General features: G+C 47.9%; 1 protein-coding gene across 4 annotated transcripts in view; it reads right to left on the bottom strand.

The window, feature by feature from the left end:
- Positions 1 to 1,316: 1,316 nt before the first annotated feature.
- Positions 1,317 to 18,887, bottom strand: part of COLGALT2 (collagen beta(1-O)galactosyltransferase 2) — a 50,528-nt gene continuing 32,957 nt past the window's right edge. For 3 of the 4 annotated variants that reach the window (XM_065072765.1, XM_065072763.1, XM_065072764.1), the window contains exons 3-12: positions 18,256 to 18,373; positions 17,447 to 17,581; positions 13,834 to 14,038; positions 9,858 to 9,977; positions 9,329 to 9,405; positions 7,353 to 7,459; positions 6,213 to 6,345; positions 4,929 to 5,056; positions 4,245 to 4,451; positions 2,078 to 3,638 (exon numbers count right to left, since the gene is read on the bottom strand). In XM_065072765.1, the coding sequence (XP_064928837.1) occupies positions 3,362 to 3,638; positions 4,245 to 4,451; positions 4,929 to 5,056; positions 6,213 to 6,345; positions 7,353 to 7,459; positions 9,329 to 9,405; positions 9,858 to 9,977; positions 13,834 to 14,038; positions 17,447 to 17,581; positions 18,256 to 18,373 (1,507 nt within the window). In that variant the 3' untranslated portion in view covers positions 2,078 to 3,361. Of the gene's footprint in view, positions 1,852 to 2,077; positions 3,639 to 4,244; positions 4,452 to 4,928; positions 5,057 to 6,212; positions 6,346 to 7,352; positions 7,460 to 9,328; positions 9,406 to 9,857; positions 9,978 to 13,833; positions 14,039 to 17,446; positions 17,582 to 18,255; positions 18,374 to 18,887 lie in introns of those variants that run through there. The other variant, XM_065072762.1, reaches the window with a different exon arrangement.

Raw genomic sequence — 18,887 nt, forward strand, 5'->3', positions numbered from 1 at the left:
TTTATATAATATGTAATGTTTCTTTAATAAATAGATTAGCTTTAGACCACTAATTTTTGTCTGGAGTTAATATATTTTACTGTGTGATTTTGTATTCTATTTAATCTTTATTTAATATTAAACATTTGTATAATAAATACTTGAACGTTTTCCCACCAATTCTTGTCTGGAGTTAGTATATTTTAATGTTTGCTCTTTGTATAATGTTTGAGCTTTGTATAGTATTTAATGTGTCTATAATAAATAGATAAACTCTCTACCACTAATTTGTGTCTGGGGTTAATGTATTTAAATATTTGATCTTTATGTGACATTCAATCTCTACGTAACCTTTACTGTTCCTATAATAAACATGTCAACTTTCCCCCTCCCCAGTGTCTACGTTCATCTCTTTTCCTCTCTGAGACTTCCCCGTGCTCTGAGAGTTTCCACCTTTTCCCCATTGTCTCCATCACGGCGTTTGTTGCTCCCGGCAAAAAGCCGACCCCGAATTTAAGCTCCTCTTGCTTTCCGGTTGGACTGAAACTACCCAGGGGACAACACACACCAACACAACCTTAACCCATTTCCCTCAGATCCACACAACCTATTTGCGCACCGGGAATTCCACATTGAGTACCGAGGGCACAACAGCACAGAGAGAGCTGTCAGGGGCTGGGGACAGCCTTGGAACCGGTGATGTGCACCAGCCCTGCCTGTGACCTTGTGTGAGCAGCTCGACTTGCTGCTCGCCCTGGGGAAACTGCTCCTGGCCCCGGGTCTGTCACCCCTCACTGCGGGGTCCCCACCAGCCGCGGCTCCGGGGGCTTCGCTCTCGTGCTCCAGAGCAGAGGACAAACCCCACACCGCAAGGAGAACACAACAACTCCTGAAGCAGCCGAGCGAACGTCCCTGTTCAGCTCTGCTGACAGCATCTCGTTCTCCAGAGCTACAGCCTCACGCGTGACCCCACACGAGGCGGCTCCGCGTTGGGGCTGCGGGTGCAACACCCGCCAGAGGCTCCGCAGGGACGGCCCTGCCCGAGCGGAGCCACGAGCCCGCTGCACAGGAAAGGGGAACAGAGCAGGACAGCGCAGAAGGGTTTGCACGGGCTCCTGCCTTTCCAAAACACCGTGAGTTCTGAGCAGGGAGAGCCCGGACAACACCAGCCCAGGAGCTGAAAGCGCAGACAGGGAACCAGCACCTGTCAGAGCTGCGGAACCACTGGGCAGCCACCGGGTCTTGCAGATGGAAATAAATAGAAAACTGCACCTACACACACATGTACAGGTGAAAGTACAGTCGGCTCGACCGAGATCATGAAATGGACACATTCATCTAATTCATTACATTTTAATCCTTAACTTTTTGCCTCCCGCCCCTGAAACCGTTAAACCCCTTGTACTATTAATAACTCGCTTCCTAAATCAACTAAAAAACACCCCACACACCCCAAAACAAAAAAAACAAACAACAAAAAAGCCCAAACCCCACCCATGATGTCAAGTAGTTTATAATAAATTGCTACTGCTCTGCTTACAGAAATCAAAGTCAGAGAACTCCCCAGTGTGTCTGTCCCTTCCCTCTCCAGCCCCAGCAGGGAGAGAGAACCGTGAGGAACACCAGGGCCGTTTCATGGAGAAACTGCTCCCGTGGGCTCACGACAGGTCAGGAGAGGAAGGGCTGGGAAACCAGAGCTGTGCTGACACACGTGCTGCTCCTGCCACACTGACACCGGCACCGCGCTGGCCGCTCCCGCTTCGCACACGTCCCGCTTCTGAAGGCCACGCCGAGCGTCTTGCCACCGCCTGGAGCATCGCCGAGCTCCACCGCGCTTCACACGGCTCCGGGTTGCCGCTTGTAAAGCCAGAGCTGAGGAGAGAAGGAGAGGAGCTGTCAGAGAGCGATGCCCCCGCGGCACAGCCGCTCTCCACACTCACCACGCGGTGTGGACGCTGCTCCAGCCTGCGGAGCAGAAGGAACTCGGCTTCCCGGCACAACAGGGCAGGGACTCTGTGGTAGAGCGACATAGCTGAACGACCTGGCCTTCCCTGCCAGGCCTGCTCCCGCCCCATGAACAACACACACAGCTGCCATCTTGCACCAGGTTCTATGTATTATCAGACCGGCTGACAGGTAAGAACACGTCTTCTTGAGCAGAAAGCACAACATCCGTCAGGAATTATTAACAAACAAACACAAATGAAAGCCCAGGCACACACACCCAACCGTGCAGATCTCCAGCAGGTGAGTCTCTAGGTGGGAAGCGCAGGAGAACGTCCCAGCCAACCCCAGCAGTGCGGGCCAGCAACACCTGCCCTCTGAGAATCGTTTTCTTTTAAAAATAAACACCATACTCTGCAGCAAGTACATCAGAACCCATCCAAAAAAAGAGACAAGTTTGCTCCTCACGTGAAAAAATATCCAGACAAGTTGCCTTTCCGTCCCGTAATGCGCAATAATTCTATTGAGGCTGTCGAGGACAGTACGGCTGACAACACCAACATCTCGGTAAGTTGCTTTGGTTTGATAAGGATAATGTCAAGCAGTTCGTAACCAAACATTTTCAAGTCCCTAGAAGTCCTAACACTTGGTTTTACGGCCTAATTAAGCAGGCCTGCAAACAGGCTGTCAGGCTTTGTTTTCCTGAAGGAATAAGTGGAGGCACAGAGGGTGAAGCAGGACATGACATGGACTAGCTCTTCCCTTTGGCAACCTCCACCTCTTCTGCCAGCTCCCAGGATTTCAGGCACGCCAAGACGGCAGCTCCGGACTGGGAGGCCCGCTCAGACCTGGCAAGTTTTGTGATTTGCAGAGGGGAAGCCAGCGATAGTTTTCTATCACCGTGCGATGAAGGAGATGACCCTGCAGAGGAGCGCTGCTCCACTGAGCTGGATGGTTTTGGAAACCATTTTGATTCCCTTTGAAAAAACAAACCCAAATACCCAAACATTCGCGCGCAGTTTCTCTCAGCGAATAGGGTTATAAAAAGCCTACGAACCTATGAGGACTAACAGTTACACAACAGCCTAGTTACAGCTATCCAGAAAGGTATGAACACTTGTACACCTCTATATATTAATCTTTATAAATACAGTATTCTACACAAGGAACTGTAGAAAGACGTCATTCAAGGTTTGGTTTTTCTTTTACAAAAGCTTGCGGGGGCTTTTGTTCAGATCTCTGCTTCTTTTTTCCGCCAGTCTGCATCACTCGTTCTGTTTCCTCCTTCATGTCCCGCCTTGTCCTGAGCGTCTCGGTCGGTTGTCACATCAGGTCCAAGCTCTTGGGATGGAGACCACGCGCAGAGCTGCTCTACCGCTGCCAAGGGTGAAAAGCCGAAGCGTGAGGCAGGTTCAGCCGCCGGCAGAGCCGCGGGCAGTCATAGCTCATCCCTGGAGGACGGCGCGTCCAGAGACGACTGCGAGGGCAGAGCGTCCTTGTTCTGGGCGTCGCTGTGGATCGTGCCCTGCTGCCGGGATTTCCAGGAGTGCGTTCTGTCCCAGTCTGTCGACACGGTCTCGTTGTCCCAGATGGTGGAGGTCTCCGTGTCGCTAAGGTAGCCGGGCTGCCCCGTGTAGTGCGTGGGGTAGACGAGCAGGGGTTCTGCTGAAAAGGCTTTCAAGTCTCTGGACTCGTAGTACTCCATGTACTTTGCTCTAAAGAGGAGAGAAAAATCACCAGGAACAGAGTGAAGTGCTTATAACTGCGAGATACAAGCCCATCCACTGAGTCAACATGTCCCAAGCAGCACAGGTAGTTGCTGCGGTGGAGTCTGACCCTCTACCAACTACATTCCGCTTTAGAAAAATAAAACGTGAGCATCACAACGTTACACGCTGCATACTAAGCACCGTGAGGTTTTGCGTAGCTTGAGTCAAACAGCATTAAAATGCTAAAGAACGGAATGATTATTAACCTGATCTTTTGTCGGTTTAGGTCTCAGTACTGATTGATAAATCAACGTTTTTGCAGATGAAGTTGCAGAACATGAAGTGAGCTCCATTTTCTGAAGTGCCCCGCAGAGCACTCAAGTCATCAATCTGCTGAAAAACTGTAATGTGAATAATTTGGACTCCAAGCTCCAAAATTAATCATTTATATGTACCACACTAAGTGTGCACACATAAACAAGGGTACACATAGGCATATATAGATATTAACACATATGATATACACTACACAAATCTACGAACCAGATCTTGATCATTCAGCAAGACCAAGCTCACGTGAACCCAAGTAATGAAGACATCCGACCTACTTACACCGGGTGCTTGTTGTACATGACTGGCAGAAATTCATCCACCGGCAACATCTTGCCGAAAGGCTCCGCTCCAATGAGCTTCTGAGCCCCCTGGAAGGAGATCGCGTAGCCCAGGGTCCAGTACGAGTAATCGGCTTCCACCAGGTTCATGACGTTGGGAACCGCTTTCTCAGGCTCCTGCACCTGCATCCTTTTCCGGCCAATGTAGCTTAAAGGGGGAAAAGACCACAGAAATTGGAACTGAAATGCGAATCTGCAGCAGTTAGGAGGACACAACTGTCCATGTCAAGCGGGGAAGGGCAAAGGGTGGATCCAAGAAGCAATCCCTGACACATTTCTATCCTGTACCACTCTCAGACATCCAAATCTTAATCCAGCAGGTGATACAGATGTGAAAGACTTGGTAAGGCAGCTGAGATGACACGGTCCAAGCCTCAGCTCAGCTGTGGCAGTTCCTCTGTCACAGCAGTGTCTCCAGATGACCAACACTGCCCACAAAGCGCACCAGTGGTACCCAACACAGCTGGGGCACCCCAGCACCAGCCTGGCCCAGGAGCAGAGCTGTCCTGACGGGAAGAGCCGACGAGAAGCCTCTGCCACCTTCCCCTGCGCTCCAACGTCACCCTCCATCTCTCCTGCTCATGTCCCCTGTGTGCCCAGAGCTTCCCGAGGGCCAGTGACTTACATCAGCTCCCAGTCTAGCTGGGCTTGTTCAATGTCATCCATCAGCTTCATGAGCTTCCTCTTGAACTGGTGCTCAAAGCGGACATCGTCCTCAATAACAAGCGTCTTCTCCAGTTCTCTGTTCACCACCTGAAACAAGAGGGTTCAGAAGTGATCACAGTGGCCCCAAAATTGCTGGGGATCATCCTGACCTGGCCCTGCCCTCTGGACCACACAGGTAGGGAGGCTGGAGAACCAGCCCTAGATTCACAGCTCAGCTGGGACAAGCTGCCCAAAAATATTCCATGACTGAGCATCTGCAACCTAGAAAAACCCTCCATGTGATGTTGCAGCACCTAGACCCCGTGAGCCAACATCTAGCACGACCGCCTCCTCCTTTGACAACAAAGCTGCTGTTCAGAAAAACCTGTTTCTGTTGGGAAAAAAAGTGTTTCTGGAATCTGGAGGATGATCCAGCATATCCAAAGTCTGGCCCTGACAACTTAAAGAACACACACGCAAAGGCATCCTGCAAGTGCGTTCCCATGTTACCATCTGACCATTGGTGATGCAGAAGTCTCAAGCCCCAAATCATCGCCTGATTTCTCAGTGCTGAAGTCTCTGCTGCTGGCTGAAAGGTATTTGGATCGTCCAACCATCATGGTCACATTTGGGCAGCTCCTGCCTTTGCCCAGTCTTTGTTCTTCCTGCCTCCACATCCCACCTTGCTCAAAATAAACCCTCCCGTTGGGCTGTGTAACTCCAGCACCTCTAACCAGCACAACCCAGGTCCTCTCAAGTGTCACTCCCCAGGTGACCAGGGACAGATGGAAGCTACAGCTATTACCACCCAAACAATATCTCTTAGCTCAGGTAACAGAGATCCCTGCTGCTAAACTTATTTATGATATACCAGCTCAAAAAAAAGCAATTAGCAGAGTCACTGGAACTTGCTTCAGCACACATGAAGAACCAGGGAAATAAAACAGGAGTTTCTTTAACACCATTTCTTCTTCAAAACCTTCCTGCCTTTCTCCTAAGCAAACTCACTCCAAACAGGCTATCGGATGGTCTGCAAATCCAATCGTGAAAACATTCTGATAAAAATCACTCAGCAAATGGAAAGCAGAGCTGAAAAAGCTGAGCAACGTGTTCAAGAGAACCCCTGTACGCGATGCCCTACAAACCAAGGAAAACCATCCTACACTTCCAGAAACCGGTATTATATTAGTTCTGGGACTGTCCGTGTGCCTTCCCACTGCTCCTGCCCTCAGCACCCTCCCCAGGGCCCCCGCAGCCCCCTCACCTCCTCCCAGATGTAGTAGTGGCTGAGGAAGCAGCCGATCTCTCCCCGGGTGAGGGGCCGCGAGGAGTACGGGTCCCGGTAACCCGGCAGCATGTCGATGCTGAGAGCTTTGAGCTGACTCGTGTTCAGCGCTCTGAGAAAGAGAGAACACCTATCAGCATTTAAATAGAAAGTAAATTCAAGTCGGACACAGACGCAACGGGGGAAGTGCTACTGATGTTCAGAGATAAGCCGTAACTCATGAAATTCCCGCACTTGTCTTGCTCAAAAACTGGGAGAAAAATTAACTTACTGATTTACATTCTAAATAAAGCTTACAAATTATATCCCTAACTCTGCCAACGACTTCTTGTGGGACCATCAGGAGTTTGCTTTCAAATATTTTCGTAGGAGGTCCTGATGGGTGCCCAAGTCTCCGAGACCACTAGATGGCCATGTGGGTTCCCACTTCCCTTTTTGCAAGTCCCAGACCAAAAATTTCTGCCTTGATTTCTCACGATAAAAACATCTTAACACACCCTAAAGTAAGGGCTGTGTCAGGGTTAATACTGTAGCCCAACAGCTTTGTAGCACGAGGACAGAGAAACCTCTCAGGAGATAATTGCTCTCATACATTTTTGCTGCTTTCTAATTGTGTGCAAGTGTTATAGTTCACAGAAAGGAGTACGATTTTAACCTGATTTTCATCTTAGGTTGGATCTTGGGAGCAATTTCTTCCCCAAAGGGCTGTGGGGCACTGGAACAGGCTGCCCAGGGCAGTACTGGAGTCACCATCCCTGGAGGGCTGGACAGACGGACATGAGGTTCTCAGGACATGGGGCAGTGACAGGGGTGGGGGAACATTTGGACTCGATGATCTAGAGGGGCTTTTCCAACCAAAATGATTCTATGATTCTATTAGCCTGACCCACACTGCCCTGGTTCTCTCATGAAGACTAATTACAAAAGAAGACACAAACAGAGTAAAACTACCCCAAAGCAGGGGCAGTTAGGTTAATAAAATGCTGGATAAATAAAAGTGATGTCCACCTCTCCCTCAGCCCATCCATCCCCAGCAGGAGGGAGGTCAGGGCACCCAAGGGGATGGTGCCCAGCACAACCCCCTCTTTGCAAGCATCAGCAACCCCAGCCGAAACTCACTTCCCATCCACGGCCTCTACTATCTTGACCGCAATCTCCTGCTCATAGAGAGTCCGCAGCATCCGATCCCGCCTGTCCTTCCGGCGCTTCAGGTTGATCATGAAAATCTGGGTTAAAGAGAGAGACATCAAGCTCACAGCCTGGGAGCGAGGAGGAGAAGTGACTTCTCATCCACCCTTCTCCAGCAGCAGATCTTAAAATACCAGTTGTGATTTTATTCCAGGTTGCGTAGAATTTGTCAAAAAGTTGGGGTTGGTTTTGAGTTGGAAGGTTAGAGGCTCATTCTTTGTCCAACAACCACTTTTTAAGGACGTTTTATGTCACAAGGAAAAGCTGCTTGTCAATGATGAATAATGGTGAGAGCACACCAGTTACAGCCAAGTCTGTAATTTCCAAAGATATAGGATGTTTTGATTTATATTAAACACGGTCAAACACAGTCCCAGAGGAACATCGACACACATGTTTCTCCACAATGCCACCACTACCTGTATTTAGGATTATCTGTGGGGTCGCCACCCAAGCACAAGGACACAGCAAAAAGAGAATTTTTGTAAATTACTTCAGGCACTGAAAATTCATAGAATTTTCACCAAAAAATCACAGAATTTTCACAAAAACTGCTGCTTCTCCTGCCAGAGCAGAAAGCCCAGCACAGAGCCCAGATCGGGACTAGAGATGTCTGGGCCAGGCTCTGCCCAAACCTAAGCAGACTGACTTTTTCGTGGGAGGCAGAGGACTAAAACCCCCATTTGCAGGTAAACTGCAAAGGGGCAGGGATGTTTTTCAGTCCCAGGCAGACAAGTGCAGCTTTGTAGCCTGTGGAGCAAAAACCTCGAGCCAGTAAGAAGATCCAATTCTAGGTCAGCACAAACGCAAAAATAATAAATTGGATAAATAGAGCGCAGCCACAAAGGACAACACAGAAAAAAACCTACAACAGCTGCGCCCTAAACACAGACGCTCCAACAAATCGTGTTCGGAATTCACGGGTTGTATAAACAGATGTAGCAGAATAAGCCAAGAAAACAAAGGCTTCTCTGGTCTCCACAACTGCCACCCTGGCAGCTGCATAAAAACACAACTCCTGGTTAATTAAAGCACAGCAGATCCCTCTCCAGCCTTTCCCCTCAACGCTTGCACCCTCCATAACGTGAAGAACAGGGAGGAGAGGGATTTCTGTGGGGTTTTGGGGCAGGACCGCTGTCAGGAAACACCTTTCTAATGCACTTTCAAAGGCCATAGCAGAAAAATGCGGTGACCATGCAGGGCAGGGGGAGAGCTGTCCCAATAAGGAGGGAGCACATGTGGTTTCCATCCCTCCTAGACATCCCCATCTTGGTCAGAACTTGGCTGAGAGCCTCTCCCAGCTTCTCTGGGCTCCCCAGTGCCTCTCTTAGGGGAGAAAAATCATTCCCGTCTCTCACTGGAAAGCAGGAGAGGTTTCCCAAAGACCAGTTTTTGCTGCAGAATGGAAGGATGGCTAAGCTGCCCCATAGAGTCAGATGTAGAGGAAACGGCACAAGAATCGAGGGAGTTAAATGACATGTTTTTCACCCTCACTTCTGCCATCTCTCCCTGGCTGGATTAAAACATCCGTACCATCAATGCAGGAAGCCCACAGATTTGCTGGGCACTGCCCTGGCACACCAACCTTAATCGGGGGTTTTGTAGCAGGTATGAAATGCCCACAGACCTGAGTGGCCTCATTTCTCCCCAGCAAATGCCAGAGGGCAAGAACACTCCCTGAACCCTTTCCCTTCTGCTTCCCTGACCTCAGAAGTTCTCCCCACGTAAGGATGGCTATTTGCTCCTGGCAAAAAGCTAAAGTCCAACAGATGAGCGACTGGGAAAGAGCTTAAATGTGTGAAAAGATGGGAAAGGGAAATGGCTGGAAGGTCAGTTACAGGGAGATCCCAGCTCCTCTGGGTGAGAAACAGGAAGACAAGACAATGGCAGCGAAATAAGTTCCTTACTTCATCAAATCCCATCTTGTCAGGGTGCTTTGGCGGAACAGAGACAAACTGCGAGGGTTCAACAGGAGGACGATCAACTGGAAGAGAGAAGAGATCCCAAGCATCACCTTCATGCACTGACAATAACGCGCGCGTGTGTGTGTTTGCATCTCTGGACCTAAAGCCCCAGGGACCTGGCTGATGAAGTCAGGCAGGAGTGGGTGTAGCAGAAAGCGTCCACGTCACAGAACAGAAGCCAGCAGCCATCTGCCAGACAGAGCTCAGGAGAAACACGCGGTTCTGCAGCATCCTCGCCACGTTAAAGATGCATTTTTGCATTTGATATGGGGAAGTTGAAGGGGTTTTGTCAACGGAGCTGACCTGACTGTGAAGCAATTACATCTCTAGGTAGAAAAGCAGTGGAAAAATGGGAAACTGCGTGTCAAACCAGGATGAGAGCAGTCGGATCAGGAGGCAGACTCCCAGGGGTAAGAGAGCTCTACAAACCTTAACTTGGGGGAGTCCATCACAACAGGGCACAATAACTTACTCATCGCCTCGATAAGGGTGTGCACAAAGTTCTCAGTTTCTTCTTGCAGCGTCTGGTGCGATTTCAGGGGCATGGGAAGGAAACCATAGTGTTCACGGTTGCAGATGAACATCTGTATCCCTGGGGATCACAGAAAAAAACAGAAAATAGAGTCAGGTCTCTTAACAGAGGAGTTCGCTGCTCCGCTGCTATGTAGCCACTATCAAATTCATTGCCAGGAGCCCAGTCCCAAAAAGTTCTGCTTCATAAGCAAATGAAGGGGTTTAACTTAAATCCCTGGGAGGGTTGAACAAATGTGGAGATGAGGTTCTCAGGGACATGAGTTAGTGCCAGGGGTGGGTTAACGGTTGGACTCGATGATCTTGGTCTTTTCCAAGCAAAATGATTCTATGAAATTCAAGAACATCATAGTGCTATTTTCTGTTTCATTCGGCTGGCAGCAAGTGGTCTCTCCTCTGAAAACGATTTCCAGTTGCTCCCTAACCGAAGGTATTTTTAATTGCCATCAGTTTTCTCCTAGGAGAGACTGGAAACTCCCTCTTAGCCCGGAGAAAGGGTCTTTTTTGGCCTTTGCCTTCATGCTATGCAAACAATCTCACAGCAGAGGGCAGAAACAGCCTTTGGCAAAGCGATGTCTGATGTACACAGGTGATCTGCTGGGAGAACTGGGGAGCATCCCAGAAAAACCCCGTATCCCCCAAACCCCACCTGCACCGCTCAGACCCGACGCAATCCCTTCACAGAGCCAAAAGCAGGAGCAGGTTTGCACCCTCCAAATCAACCAGCCTCAAATCCTAGAGAGAGAGCGCAGCATGGAGAAAGAGATGCTTCCAAAAATAGATGATACCGTAACTTCCTTCTGCTCACAAGCTTTTGCAACTGCTTGTTCAAGGAGCTGAATCTGAAGGTGTGGAACAAGGAGAAGATGCAAAGCTTCTCTTCGGAGCAGATCCGTTTGCAAGGGAGAGACCCACACGCTGCTGGGAATGTCCCAATGTGTGATCAGCAAGATGCTGTTCCCTCCAGACTCACCAGGAGTTTGCTCATTATAACTTTTATTTTTTTAATTAAACAAGCAGAACCACCCTTGTCCCTCTAGGAAATAAATGAAAAGCAGACACTACCTGGTGAGAGTTGGTGCTTTCATGTATTAATCCTCCTAAATCCCTGGTATTTTTAGCAAGGCAGAATTATCTGCACTAACGACCCTGGTGTTTCTACTGTTTTAAGTTCTACAAGGAAATTGCTGGCTACACTACTTGCCAAAACACATTCAGCTGTCAGCTGCAATTTAGGTAAATGGCAAAATAAAAAATACTACCTGCTGATATTAATGGATTTGGCACTGATCTAATCAACTAATCTTATCTGGCTCACCGATCTCCGTTTTTATCTTCCGCTGGCTTAAACACAGTTAATCTGCATAGATTCACACCAGTATTTCTGTTTCTTCTGGGATAAAAGTTACTTCAAAATGGTAAAGCTACCTTAAAACGGGGAGGGGGACTCGCTCTCTGGCTCTGTTTTTATAATAAAATAAACGTTTGCTACAAAGGAGAGAAGGCTATAGATACTGGTGTTACTATTAGCCTTTGTAAGGCAGTGACCAGGGTTCACCGTCATATGCCTTAAATAAATCCACAGCCATATTTAGGCAACCTAAATTTCCCCCCACATCCCTGTGACTGGACATTCCTGGTTGGCTTGAGGTCTTCAGAGCCTCAGGCTGAAGGAAACTCAGAAGATCTGGCCAGCTAAACATTATCTTGCCAGCGCAAAGGGCTCTACGGAGACCACCCTCCCCAATAAAACACCTGTGCTGAGTTTTGTTCTGTGTTCCGCAGCCCACGTCCTCTCGGCAGAAGTGGGACGGTCTCTGTGGAGCATCACAAACCACCTGCTTCGAGCAGAAGATTCACTGTTGGAAAAATCGATGGGTTGACCTGAGGCGTTAAGCGCAGTACTTGGCCCAGACAAAAGCCAACATCGTTTATGGCTTCAGGGAAATAAGTGAAATTACTCTGAAGAGAAGTATACCTCAAAGTCCATACATTTTTCACATTTCTGAACTTGGATGTCATCCTTTTATCCTGGGTGACAAAACTCAGCCCAGGACACAAGCCAACAATCTGAGAAGATCAGTGGGCCAGACTGCCGAGGTCGGCTCTGGAAAAAGCTAAAGTGTTCTAGGATGGAAGGAAAAAATGACGGGTTTGAATCCCTGAAATATTGCTGAAGCAGCTGGAGCTAATGCAATGCAGTTCCCAGACTAATTGGATGCTGTCAGAGGGAACAAGGGGCAGGTAGATTTGAGGGAACCTGCTTTGCTCACCGGACCTAAACCTCTGTTCTCCTTTGGAGCCAACATGCCCATGTCCTGACTCAAAAGGCACCTTTGGGGCCCTGCAAGGTCGCATCTTCCTCTACCTCCCAAGGGCCCAACTTCAGCTCTTGCTGCATCTCCTCTCCCCTCCCACTCATCCATGCTCCACATCCCCTTGAAGCTGAGTTTTAAAAAGCCCTGCTTATCATGCCAAGAACACCGTCTTTCGCAGTGCTGCTTCCAACAAGAAGGATCACTCCAAAGAAAGTTGCGAACAGCCACTGCGCTGCTCTGTAAGTGGTGGGAAAGGCAGATGTCTCAGCCTGGCTCTTCTCCAGAAGCTGCTGTTGACAAGCCACACTTCTTCACTTTCCCTCTACTTGTCTGCACCCCAAGAACAGCCCTTCCTTCTCACCTTAACTTTGCCTCTTTTACAAGCAGAGGACAGATAACACCAGCTGCACATCACTCAGTAGACCCAACATCTGACTTTTCCCAAGTAATTCACCTCAGTAAGCCAGCAAACCAGTCGTGAAGCTCTGGTCATCAGTACCGCTGAGGTTTCATCAGTCATTTTTTCCTTTATAAGGCCCCAAACTTCGCCCTTTTCAACACAGGATGGAAAAGAACAATATGGATGGCCATTAAAAACACATCCCTCCCAGGAGCTCCTTTCATAGATGTGACACAGTTCTGCCAGCCAGGACTTTGCTAGAGACAGAATATCCACCAGATCCAAAAGTAAACAGGACTAAACATCCTCACCAGAAGAACAAGCAGCTGTAGCAGTGGTATCGTGCACTAAGAGACAGCGATTCCCCCAAGACACATGGAGCTCTGCACACACCAACAGCCGTTCCAAGTAAAAGAAGACACTGAGGTGGTGCCTTGTCCTGAAATGACTCCTGTGTTTCAGATCTAACTGAAATCCTCCCACTGTCTGGTAGAAACTGGTCCCAGTACCAACTGGAGCCCCAAAGATCTCAAGGACTGGTTCTCAACTGGTTCTCCCAAAGTCCCAGTGAGGCGTCAAGCCTGCAGACATTTTACTGCTCTCACCCCAGCAAGAAACTTCCTCTCAGCGCAGCCCACAGACCCCACATCATTCCCTGAAAGTTGCACTGATTTTACTTAAAGCAAACAGAACCAACAGAAGAAAAGCCTCTTAACTCTCAGACAATGCCTGCTGAGCTGCCACAAAGCAAAGCTTCATCAAGCACTGCGGGCAAGCAACTTGGGTTTTATTTTGCACAACCGCTGCAACGTCTAAAAAGTGTCTCTTGTCCTCATCCCTTCCTCGTGGAGTGTCCTGGAAGTGGTGACTTTAGACAGAGTGCCTTCCACTCTCACAGCTTTCACCTGTGCTCACTACCATCTCGCTGTGACAAAAAACAAAGGTAGATGCCACTAATTTTGTCTCTGAAACATGGCCTTTGTCCCTAGAATAGTTCCCATGTCTTTTGAAGCTATCTGTGATTCAAAACTGCACTGCCACTTGCTGCTGGTTGTCCCTGACCAGATCCAAAAGAGAAAAGCGAACGGGGTCTCAACTCACCACTGAAGCCAAAACATGGATTTTGGTCTGTGAACTCAAACGTAGAGATCTGCATGTCTCTACGAGTGAATCCTGCCCAGCAAAGGCTCCAGACGTACCTGCTTGGCGACTGGAGAAGGCAAAGACCATGATATCGTCAAAGCTCCAGGTGTAGTCCTGATGCGGGGGGTAGAACGTCAGCTTGGTGGAGGCCTCTTTCCTCAAATCGATGAGGAAGGTGGAATGAATCATCGGGACAGCAAAACAGCCTGTCCTCTTCCATTCCCGGATCAGGGGGTAATCCAGGGTCCTTTTGTAATAGCCCTGCAAACAGAAGGAGAGGGCTGGATGTTACAGGAGACTTCGGCTTCACAGCTGCTCCCTAGCAAAAGTTCCCACCCTTAGTCCTGCTCAGCAGAGACAGATCAGTGCCCAGTTCTCAGATTTTGAAGTGTCCCCATTTCGGAAAGGGCTCAGTCAAGTATTCAGAAACAATCTTCAACCCAAAAGGTTAAAATATGACCTTCTCTCTCCTTTTCAGCAGCTAATGGAAATTCAAGCCTTTCTGCTGCAAAATTCCCTTGCAACAGAGCTTCAAATCTCAGATTTTTTTCCCCTGGCTCTCCAGAAACCTTTTTTTTTTGCACATAGACTCTCAGGTCTGACCCTGAAAGCTGCTGAGCATCCGTGGCATCCTCTGTGTTCAACAAGCACAAAGGACATTCAGTGTCTCACCAAACAGGACCTGCAAATTATTTCTGGCCGTGACCTAAAGAGCTTTGCCAACCTTCCGTCACTCTGGGTGCGACACCCACCTTGCGCAGCTCACAGCTGGTTCTGCAGGTGCCGTATGTCTAAAGCTATCAGATTTGGAAATAAATACACTGAATTCCCCCTGAAAGAAAGTCCTAATGTACCAACTGGACATCTGAACACGGCTGATGGTTGGGTCCGGAGTGGATTCTGGTCTTTACAGAAATGATGAGTCACTAAAATCAGTTGAAGTTACTTTTGATTTATATTTTCCAAGAGCATCCTAGCAACAGCCGAGTAAATCACTGCAGAACCACTTTACCCTGGTTTTGCGCAAAAGCACCGTGTGGTGCATTTGTCTGTTTATGCATCTGTTGATCTGCCCTTCAGAAACCTTCTGACCACGCTGTGAGGACTGGATATCTCAGATGTTCACGAAAAGCAGCGAGCGGGCAGAGCCCTCACTGGCATTGCTGCTGCGTGAAGGGTAAAAACATCCAGCCTTTAACAGACATTCGAGAATGCCTACAGGTGAAAGATGCTGGAAACTTAATTTTTGTCCTCCTCCACTCGCTCACTACGGGCTTGTGGGGCTTTTCACGGCTCATAAATCACCTGTAGCCAAGAAAGACTCCAACTTGTCAGCACTGTTGTGCTCTCCTAAGGATAGCTTCACGACAGCTAAATGTCAGGCTGTCTGCAGCTGCGTTTGGCTTTGTGTTTTAGGGCGTTCTCCAGTTCCTGCTCCCTCCCTGAGTCCCCAGGGAGCAGAAGGCTGAGAGCATGAAGCTGCAGGACTGCGAACACAGAAACAAGCAGCAGCAACTAAGAGAAAAGGAAAAAATAATAAAGTGGGGACTTTCCTCTTCATTTGAGCAGCTTTTTTCAGCAAATTCTGCAAGATGCGTTTGCTGCTAGGTTTTTTTTCCCCTCCTTTTCTCAGTAATCCTGGTAATGATGGAGATTTTCTGCTGGAGAGGTAACAGCAGAGGCTGGTGGACACTGGCAGAGACCCATGTCAGGCTGTGGAGAACTGCTGATTTACATCAGGACTTAACCTTAAACACTTAAAGGACAATGCCTTTCCTATAAAGTTTATTTCTCCATTTTAAAACAAAAACTGAAACAAGTAAACACACCCCTACACACCCCTTTTCTTATCTGTGTATTTACTTCCCAAGAATTTGGCAAGTTCAAGACCTTTTCCTGCTATTTTTACTCAATTAGTTAGTCTGAACTGTGGAATTCCTTGCCATAAGATGGTGTGGGGGCCAAAAAAGAAAAGATTCAGTGATTTCTGTAAAAGAAAAAAAAATAATCACCGAAAGCTTTAAAAACAAAGACCTTCCTCAAGAAATCCTAGAGAAGGAGACTGCCAGAGGATGTTTTACACCAGAAGAAGTGGGAAATGGAGTTTGTACTTCATTCCACTCCAGCAATAATGACAATAATTAGTAACCGGCTAGCTCTCTGGAGTAAAGCAAAAGGGTAGGAAATGGCTGGAGCACGGAGTCTCTCTAACATCCCAAGGGATGACGAACCACCTGCCAGCAGCGGAGTAGAGAACAGGTCAAAAACCTGATCTCATTATTGAGGTTTACCTGTGGGCTTGGAGAAATGAGCATTCATTATAGCCCTCACCTCAGACTGTGCAGGAGAAGAATGGACTCCGACAACTCTATGAGAGCTATAAACTGAAGATGTTTAATGTAAAGTTTGATCAGGTTATATAGTCTTAAACTGCTGATTTTGTAGTTACGTTATTTATACTTGGATAATTATGGTTAGATTACGCGCTGCTTACATTTCTCTAGCTAATACATGATCGGTTGCTATCTTAGACACCTATCACCTCCCATGTCTCGCCACAAACTACTTTAATTCCTCATTCTCCTCTTGCTTCATCAACTTTCTACCCCATTCTGTGTGGTCAAGGACCTTTCAATGACCCTTCACTTGTGGCCTAGATCAGCTCAATGCAGTCTTGCTCACTGCACGGATGTCCATTTGTTTCCAGAAACGATCCCACAAGACTGAATGTCTCAGAAAGCCCATCTAGAGCTTAGTCAAGAACATTCCAAAGAAAAAGAGGGAAAAAAAGGCAAAAGATCACCGCTGACCCACACTGACCACAGCAATGTGGATCTACTTGTCAAGTGATAGCTCAACCTCATCCTGGCTCTAAAAATGATGCTATTCCTACTAGGCAGCATCTTTGTATCAATATTTAATGCAGTACATATGATTTGAGAAAGAAGCACGAAACTAATTTCTACAAGGCAAACAGTGTTGCCCCAACACATAAATCTTGTTCACGTGTGAGAAAAACAACCTATATACAATGGAAAGCTGTAGAAAGAAAAGCAAATCCCTCCCTGATTAGCATCACTACAATGGAAAGCTTGTCTAAAATTATGTACCAAGAGATTTAAGGCCATTACACAAACATATGGAGCGACCTCAAATAAATTCTGGTGTGCATATCAGTATTTTCTATGTAGTTAGTGGGATTGTATAATTTCCCAGGACTTTTGGCTAAACAAGCTCAGCTTCCTCCAGATTCAGCTTTTTCAAGAGAGGAATCTCAGACAAGGCAGCAAGTTCCAGCTATGTGCCTGCACACCCAATGCAGAACACGCATTGCTTTGCTCATAGCTACAGCTCGGTTAGAAAACAAAGCCTGAAAAACATTTATAGACCCCAGTGTCCGCTCTGCCCTTATTCCCAGATTTCCTATAAATGTACCGACCTTGCCCAAAGGTACCCACCAAGATTTGGGATGCCGCCACTGAGAGAGGTGCAAGCTGAGCTGAGCGCACGTCACCGAGCTACAGCAGCTTCTTTTCAGAAAAAGGACGCTACAAAAACAGACGGGAAAGCCCACAGGACAGAAACCATAACCCACCACTTCACAGACACAAGAGGCCTTTGCAAACACAGCTTGCACAGTCACCCAGCAGCGTTCAGGAGGTCACTTGCCTGGGGGGTGATGCCACACCAGAAATTTGAGTAGAGAGAGCGAGACTCGAGCATTGGCGCCACCAAGGTCTTGTTTTCTGCTATCAACAGGTTCAGGGTTTCTGGGTTGGTCAGTAAGTTATCTGTATCAATAAACTAGAGAAGAGGGGAAGAGAAAAATAAATTTGTTATTAGATTAAATGATATGCTTGCCCTGATGATTTCTTGGGAACAAGGCAGCCAGAGGTATGAGGTTGTCAAAAAAACCCAAAAAGCACTGAGCTGGTGGTTTTGATACCGTAGGACACATCTCTGTTAAAGGTACATTACGAGATGGGAAGAGATGCGGAGTTTCCCTCGCACTTGACGGAACGTTCCTCCAACACTGGGGCAACGGAGCTGCGAGGGAAAACATCATTCGGGGTGCATTTATGCTGTGAAGAGCATCACTCTTAAAAAGTGGCCTCAGAGGCTGCTGCAGTGACCAAAGCCACACATCTGTTCACAACTCTTCTGTAGAACTATGTCCCTTACATTTCATCGCTAACAGGTGGGTTTTCCATCTGAGGGACCCTTGCAGGGACCTACCCACCACCAGGACTATGTTCAGTCCTGACTGCTGTGCAAAAAACCGTGGGCTTACCCATGGACTTCTCTCTCCAGCTGCAAACTCTCCTGCTCGTCAGACCAAGAAACAACACACGGCATCTCACTGCAGAGAGCTTTGTCTTTAGATGGACAAGAAACTTTTTGGCAGCCCCAAGTTATCAGAGCGACGAACCGAAAAGCTTTTGCCTGAGGACAGTTAATAAATCAAACCTTGTATTTACCAGGATGTAGTCTGACCACTTCTCTCGTGCAGCACGCAGGGCTGCCTGTCGGAGTTTCATCACGTGAGTGAATCGGGAGCTTGGCCAATGTTTTGGCCCAAATTCTTCTGGGTAAGACCTAGCAAAAAAAAAAGAAAGTGACTGCAACCCATGTCTAGAAACCTATTGCACTAGTTAGAAAAATTAAAAGTTCCCTTGCTACCTTCTTTCCAAAATAAAAACAGTGTTAGAGTCACCTCAGGCAACCCAGGAGCGGTTTTGAGAGAGAAAGATTCCAAGTTTCGTGCTGGCATGTGTACACAGGGCACTGGAAAACAAGCAGCGCTGCAGCGTTTTGGGCTGACCAAGTGACTGAAAGCAAAACAGCACCATCAAACAAACCCAGGAATTTCTTCAGCGGCATCAGGCCCTGATGTAAGCAGAGGTTACACCACCAAAATGAGCTGAAGCTGATTTACCTCATCTGACCCTCCAGCAGAAAGTCATCTCCCCTCTGCTACAATTCAAGTTTAAACTATAAACGCAGCTTCCTTGAGCCCAGTAGAATCAACAGAATGGAGGATGAGAAGATGAAGGCAATTTGGATTCCCTTGGGGTCTGGGCATCACTAGTAACTGCTAACACATCCTGCT

Source organism: Columba livia, chromosome 8, assembly GCF_036013475.1.
Source record: "Columba livia isolate bColLiv1 breed racing homer chromosome 8, bColLiv1.pat.W.v2, whole genome shotgun sequence".
NCBI classification, from domain to species: Eukaryota; Metazoa; Chordata; class Aves; order Columbiformes; family Columbidae; genus Columba; species Columba livia.